Source organism: Marmota marmota, unplaced genomic scaffold, assembly GCF_001458135.2.
Source record: "Marmota marmota marmota unplaced genomic scaffold, marMar, whole genome shotgun sequence".
Taxonomy (NCBI): domain Eukaryota; kingdom Metazoa; phylum Chordata; class Mammalia; order Rodentia; family Sciuridae; genus Marmota; species Marmota marmota.
The window spans coordinates 1,653,597-1,660,600 of NW_026000207.1; the positions used below are offsets into that span (position 1 = coordinate 1,653,597).

General features: G+C 54.8%; 1 protein-coding gene across 1 annotated transcript; it reads right to left on the minus strand.

Annotated features, from left to right (window-relative positions):
• Nucleotides 1–1,349: 1,349 nt before the first annotated feature.
• Nucleotides 1,350–5,618, minus strand: Zscan5b (zinc finger and SCAN domain containing 5B). Its single transcript, XM_015505331.2, has 4 exons — nucleotides 5,241–5,618; nucleotides 3,338–3,538; nucleotides 2,494–2,620; nucleotides 1,350–2,357 (listed from the first exon to the last, which is right to left on the minus strand). The coding sequence occupies exons 1-4, from the start codon at nucleotides 5,616–5,618 to the stop codon at nucleotides 1,660–1,662; spliced, it is 1,404 nt and encodes a 467-aa protein (XP_015360817.1). The 3' UTR covers nucleotides 1,350–1,659.
• Between the last annotated feature and the right edge of the window lie 1,386 nt (nucleotides 5,619–7,004).

Genomic DNA, 7,004 nt, shown 5'->3' on the forward strand with positions numbered 1-7,004 from the left:
CGCCTGCAGCCCGCTGCTTCTGGAGTCCAACAGGGCGACAGCCGACAAGGGCAGGTTCAGCCAGATAAGGAAGCATCCCCTTGTCAAGCCCCCATGTGGATTAGGTGAATTTTCATGTTACAGAACCAGGCTTCAAGAGCCAAAAATGACCTTGACCAAAGCAACGGTCTGTCTTACAACAGCTCCTCAGTAGGCCCCCTGTCTCTATCCTGAGGCACCCAGGTTTCCTTTCAAGGAAGCTTTCGACTTTGTTTAACATACAATAAATGTTGAATTTTTTCATATTTATTTTTTAGCTGTAGTTGAACACAATACCGTTTTTTATTTATTTTTAGGTGGTGCTGAGGGCCAAACTCAGGTCCCCACATGTGCTAGGCAAGCGCTCTACCGCTGAACCCCGACCCCAGCCCAAATGTTTGAATATTTAACAACCAGGGCCTTTTCCAATACAGACAAAATAGTGAATGCATTGAGAGAAAATAAATATCTGAGTCAGAATCTTTTGACATTGATTGTGGATAATAAGCTTCTCAAAATGCCTGCCCCTGCTGTATGTTGAGTCTTGGGAACTGAGTGTTTAGTTTCAACAAGAGCATCCTGTTTAACACAAGGCCATGCAGCTAGCTCAAGAGCGCACAGGCTTGAGTCCTGTCTTCCTGTGCAGGAGGGGTTCTGGAGGGGCAGGCAGTCCAAGACACAGGTGGACAGGCAGGAGCCCATCCCTGTTCCCCGGCTGTGCTCAGCTTCAGCTAGAAGCTCACTCTTCTACTTTGGTCCTCTACCTGCGTTCCCAAACAACTCACTTCAAAGACATTTTTTTCCACTTTTATCTTTATTGTCTTTCTGCTCTCTGAACCTTAAAAAAGTCCTTTGACCTTGGGAGAGGTAATAAAAAATGATGTGACAGTTTATTTGTTACCATTAAAAATATGTGAAATCATGACAATTTCAGTCCCCCCAAAGTACACAAGAAATCAAAATGGGCTACAACCTGATTAGCCGGTAATTACCGGTAATCAGAAACTTGTTTCTACATAATAAGGTATTTCAAATATATTATTCAAAGTCAAGAAAAAAGGCAGATGGTGGAGACTACAAGTTGGCCTTCCACTGCCGGGGGGGGGGGGGGGGTTCGTTTTCAAGGGTGCTCACCCCCTGGTATAACAGGAAGACACTTGCTGCTTTGAAGCTCCCAGGATTTTAAGGAGAACCTGCTCGAGCTAGGGCAGGGCTTTGCTGCCACCTGCTGGAGTCTATCGCTAATTCCTGGAACTGGGGAGGGAGGCTGGAGAGGCTCAGGCAGGGGGGTCACAAATTAGCAAGCCACGGTCCCAAAATAGCAGGGGGTAGGCTGGGGGTGTGCCTCGGTGGTTAAGCACCCCTGAATTCAATCCCTTGAACCAAACAAACAAAATCCAGTTACAGTTCAGACTATCCAAATAACAAGGTTTGCTGCTAGCAACCGCCTCCCACCGCGCAAAACCCGGTTCTGCGAAGGCAGCGCTCGCCTGACCCCTCCATCGTGGTGTACAGTTCCCCAACATCTGCAGCCTAGTCATTTCCCACCAGGTGACCCCTGTGCCGGCCACAGTCCTCGAATCTTTCCGCTCTGCACTCGCCTTGCTAGCGCATGACCACGCCTCCCTGTGGAGCCAGGACCTAAACCCGGCTGGGGGCCGGCGCAGGCGGCCTCTCCTGGTGCGTTTTCCGGTGGCGCTTGGAGGTCCCGAGCTGGCGGAAGGCGCGGCCGCACACGTCGCACGTGTAGGGCTTGGCCTTCGTGTGGATGCGCCGGTGCACGTTGAGGTTGCCCATGTGGCTGAACCGCTTCTTGCAATCTGTACACTCGTAGGGCTTCTCCTGGGTGTGGACCCTCCGGTGGCCCTGCAGGGTGGACTCGTGCGTGAACTGCTTGTGGCAGATGGAGCACTCGAAGGGCCTCTCGCCGGTGTGGATGCGCTTGTGCACGCGGAGGTCTGAGGCCTGCATGAACCCCTTCCTGCACTCGCTGCACTTGAAGGGCCTCTCCCCGGTGTGAGACCGCTGGTGGACCACCAGCTGGGATCGGTAGGCGAAACCCTTCTGGCACACCCCGCACCGGTGCTGAGCTGCGCCCGCGGCTTCCGCCCCCGCAGGGCCCGCAGGTGGCGCGGTGCTGGGTGGAACTACTGAATTTACCCCAGCTTGACCCAAGAACCGGCCGGGATCCGGGGAGGCTTCGTGGGAAGCTTCCTGGGAACGTCTCGGCCGTTTGGAACGGCGTTCCATGGGAGCATCTTCTCCCTGCCCAGCGAGGGTGGCAGGGGTGCGAGCACGCGCATTTTTACTACAAACTTCTTGGGGCTTCTTCACAGAATCTGCTGGAAGAAGGAACACACACAGCACTTACTAGAGAGCATTCTCCAGGATGCCCGAGTCCTGGGAACTGAATGCTGATGGTGCGGCAAGTCCCCAGCTCCCCGAGATGGCACCTGGGGCTCCCAGTCTACTCACCAGGACCCTGCGGCAGCTGAGGCTCCGGAGACCTCTGGACAGGGAGGTCTCCACCTTCCTTCACATCCTCTCCCTGGTTCTGCAGGTCTACTTCGGCAGGAACCGGCTCTGGCAGGACTTCCTCACCCTGTCAAGTGGCACACAGAATTGCCAACAGGTCACATCGGGTGGAGCAGGGAAATCTGTCTCTTCCTGCTCTGATCCAACCTTTCCAAATTTGGTGGAGCTGTCTGGACCACCCCATGGCCAAAATAAGCGATCTCGGCTAGTTCCTAGGTCCTCTGCTGATGGGACCTGTCATCCTTCCCACGGCCCACTCCAGGGGGCTTTCTCCTCCTCAGGGCTCCTCTCTGTCCCTGACCCCGTCTTCCCGACCTCCACGTGGTACTACTGCTGGGTGATTCTTCCTGGTGCGGGGCTCTGGTGCCATGTGTAGCAGCATCCCTAGTCTCTACCTGCTGGACACCACTAACAGTCTCCCCATGTACACACAGAAGGACAATCCAAGGAAGTTCCAGACATGGCCGGCTACCCCCAGGAAGGCAAAACTACCCCGGCTGAGAACCACGCCTTCAATAAGGAATTAATAAGTTTCAGAAACTGGGTCCTTGAGGGTCTTTTGGATCCAGCGCAATTGCCACGGCAGGCAGACCCAGCCCTATTTCTCAGGGACTGCTCTCCCACACCCTGAATGCCAACAGCCTGGACGGGGAGAAGGTCAAGAGCCTTGTTTGCCAGCACCTCTGTCAGCCATGGAGTGTGGTCCAGCCCACCCTGCATCTCTCAGGCACACCGGTGTCCTCTGGTACCTTCTCCCACCTCCCCAGGGGGGCATTGCACTCACCTGTTGTCCTGGTCTCTGGCCCTCCTGGGGGTTATGCAGTTCCTGGCTGGCCTCGCTGCTCGGAGGAGGTGCCTTGCTGGCTGAGGATGGGCACTTGCTGGACAAGTCCACCATGCTATTTGACTCACCAGCCACAGCCTCCAGCATCTGAGCATCCGGATTCTGTATAAGGAATTTCTGTCCTTCTAAAACAATGATGGACTGTAGGGGACATGACCAGACAGACACCCAGTAAGGACCCAAAATGGCTCCCCGTCCTCAGCCCGGCTCTCTCCAGAAGTGCCCTGCCCCTGGGCCAGGGCTTCCATCGCCACCTGGACCAGCGACCCTTGCTGTGGTCTGGGGGTCCTCCCAGTACTGTGGGGTTCTGCCCAGTGGAAGCCAGAAGTTAGAGCATCATAACAATGCATCTCCAGATCTGTAAGCAAAGTCCCCACCCTGCCCTTGGGCAAGATGACTTTATCACCATCCCGAGGTCTCTTACCTATTTTCTATCTCTGTGTTAAAACAGTAACATGAAATGCTAATTTAAAATTTACAAGTTGGGCTGACCTGCTCCATCTCAACCTGGCACAGTCCGGTCCCTGTCCACCTGGCTACAGGTGGAGACATGGTGCCCTGAGACTGGAGCCTTGTGGAGGCCCTGTTTGGCTAGTTGGGGAGCCCCTGTAACCCAGGCTGACATCCTGTATCTCATAGGAGCAATTTCTGCAATTTTATCAAAGCTTACCATGCGCATTCTCAGGTCGCCCTTAGAATGTCTCACGGACCCCACCACAGGGCAGAAGTGCCAGAGTTGTCAAGCAAACTCTGCAGGAGGCCATGGCTTGGAACTGGCCTTGTGCTGAGGATGGTTGAGCTAAGTTCGGGTCCATGTCGGGTGCTCTAACCAATTAGCCAAGTGCACCATGACCACCAAAGTACCTCCACACCAGGCTTCCCCTTCCCATCCCATACTGAGGATGGGGTATCCACCACAGGTCCCCAAGGATACCCACAGACAACTGCACTTCCTACTTTGCTCAGTTTTGTTTATAATTGCTCCCATAAACATTGGTAAGTTGGCTGGTCTGTAAGTCTTCCTTGGACTCCGGGTTAAACTGCAGTTGTGTCCACTTATAAAAACTCCCTGTGAATGGACCTTTTACCCCATGGTGGGGCAGAGTGTGCACACCGCACTAGACCCTGTGACCCTTGCTCCTGCCACACCCCCTTCCTCACTCTCCAAAGCATCCAGGCGCACACAGCCACCATGATGGAAGGTGCCCTGTTTAAACCCCACCCTCTCCAGCGGTTCTCAGCTGGGAGGCCACCTGCAGGACACTGGGGACAGCATCACAGTGAGGGAGCTAGTGGCCTCTGGTGGGGAAGGCCAGGGAAGCTGCCAGCATCCCACAGACGCAGGACTCACAATGGACTCCTGCTCACCCAACACCCCTGCTGTCCAGTGTGATGGACCCTCACGGAGTCCAAAGGCTGTTACTTGCCCTGCCAGCCACAGATCCATGGCCACCAGACACGGGCCATCTGAGACAAGGAGAAGCTGTCACCTGGACTCCAACATGTCATGGTGAACACCTTAAGGACGGCCTTGCCCCGCCCCCGCCCCGTGGTTGTAGACCCGCACTCCTCAACCTGGAGCAGCTGACCTTGGGGGCGGGGCCACCCTGCTCTAGGGACCGTCCCCTGTCTTGCCAGGGGGTTAGCAGCCTCGCTTGCCTCCACCCATCAGACGCAGGTAGTAGCTCTGCCCACTCCATCGTGACAACCAAAAAAAGTCCCCAGACCTTGGCAAGTATCCCTCATGGGGTGCTGCCTCCTCAGGTAAGAGCCAACGAGGGAGTTGGCCTGGCGGCTGACCGTTGCTGCCCTCCTCCCCACGCCCTGCGCAGGCCACACTCACCCATTTCTGGGGCTTCCTGTGGCTCCTTAGCAGGTCCTCCAGGTCCCGGCACCTCTTCACACCGCTCTCCCTGACCAGGACCTGCAGGTCCTCGGGCATGGAGATCATGAACTGCTCAAGAACCAGCTGGTCCATGATCTCCTCCTTCGTGTGCAGGTCGGGCCTCAGCCACAGGTGGCATAGCTCTGAGATCCTCTTCAGATCCTGGATGGGGTCCGCATCCCGCGAGGCAATGAATGTTCTAAACACCGTGTGCCAGCTCTCTGGGCTGAAGCTGGGCCTGGGGCTTCCTGGGGACGGTGAGGACAAGGGCTGATCCTGCCCAGGGCTGTCCTGGGGCCTTCTTTCACCTGGTTTTAATGTGGGGTCTGCTGCCATCTGTGGAGGGCTCGCCATCAGGATCTGATGAGCTGGTCAGAAAGACAGGAGGTGGCCTGTTCCACAGTCTCTTCCCAGTGAGGACTCTGCAGGACAGTGGGCTGGTCAGTCTAAAGCGCTCCATCCTCCTGCCAAATCCCTCACACCCAGCGCCAGATGCTCCCCCACAGGTGGTGTGCCTAATGGGGAATTGGTCCATTCTGTCATTCACCCAACACCCACACACCACTACACGCTTTGGTTTAGGGGTATGAGTGGCCCTTGGATTGCCGCTGCATGTCCAGAAGTGGGGCTGGTTTTCCTCTCTATCAATAGGGACATTATTGTTATTATTTTTTTTTTTATTTTGAAGTGCAAAGGATGGAACCAGCGCCTTGTGCATTCTGGGCAAGTGCTCCACCACCCAGCTCTGTCCTCAGTTCTTTCTTGAAACTGTCCTTTGAGACAGAGCCTGGCTAAACTACACAAGCCGTCCTCAACCTGCCTCAGCCTCCTAAGTAGCTGGGGTCACCAGTGCCCCGAGGTGGTACTGTTCAATTGCAGAGTAAATAGAATAATTATATGAAGCTCCCAGAATCTACTAGATGCCGAGCAAAAATTATGTTTAGTCAGAATTGTGCAGAAAAAGAAAAGTATTTACACCCTGAGAATCCCATGTGACGCATCAATTTTGGAAATATTGACTCAGCTTGGCCCCCACCACATTTCCTTGCTGGTCTCAGAATATTTTGCTGCTCCAGGAAAAGGAGGATATAAAAAGATTCTCAAGCCAGGTGGAGTGGCACACACCTATAATCCCATCAGCTTAAGAGGTTAAGGCAGGAGGATTGCAAGTTCAAAACCAGGCTTAGCAACTTAGTGAGGCCCTAAGCAACTCAGCGAGACCCTGTCTCTAAATAAAATACAAAATAGGGCTGGGGATGTGGCTCGGTGGTTGTGCGACCCTGAGTTCCCTCCTTGGGAAGGGAGCCTCCTCTCCCAGCAAGTGCAAGGCCCTGCATCAGTCCCCAGCACTGGGGGAAAAACACTCTAAAAAGAGAAAAAAGTCAGCCTGGAATTGTGAGTCAAGGGTTTCATGCTACTGGGGTCACTCGTAACTGCTCGTAGCCATTTGGAGTTTCGGCACCCCAGGGGGAGCCCTGGTCCTGGGTGGACACCTCTCGGGAGCACTGCCTCCTGGTGATGTGTAGCCAGAGGCTGGATTTGACCCTGAGGAAGGGAGGACTCCAGCAAGGCTTTGTAAGCAGAGGGGCAGTGTGGTGAGCACCACTCAGGGAGGCTGATCCCAGAGGAAACCAGGGCAGCACAGTTCACCACGAGTCTAGCCATCTCCCCGTCCTTCAGATCACCCAAGGGGGCTGGGTTCCCCTCAGACCCTCAATGATG

What these genes read in the sequence shown, in the direction of transcription:
- Zscan5b (XM_015505331.2), bottom strand. Translation starts at nt 5,618, where the DNA reads ATGGCAGCAGACCCCACATTAAAACCAGGTGAAAGAAGGCCCCAGGAC. An exon ending in ACAGGAAGCCCCAGAAATGG is followed by an intron (nt 3,539 to 5,240) that starts GTGAGTGTGGCC and finishes TGTCCCCTACAG; the next exon opens with TCCATCATTGTTTTAGAAGG. An exon ending in GCCAGAGACCAGGACAACAG is followed by an intron (nt 2,621 to 3,337) that starts GTGAGTGCAATG and finishes GCCACTTGACAG; the next exon opens with GGTGAGGAAGTCCTGCCAGA.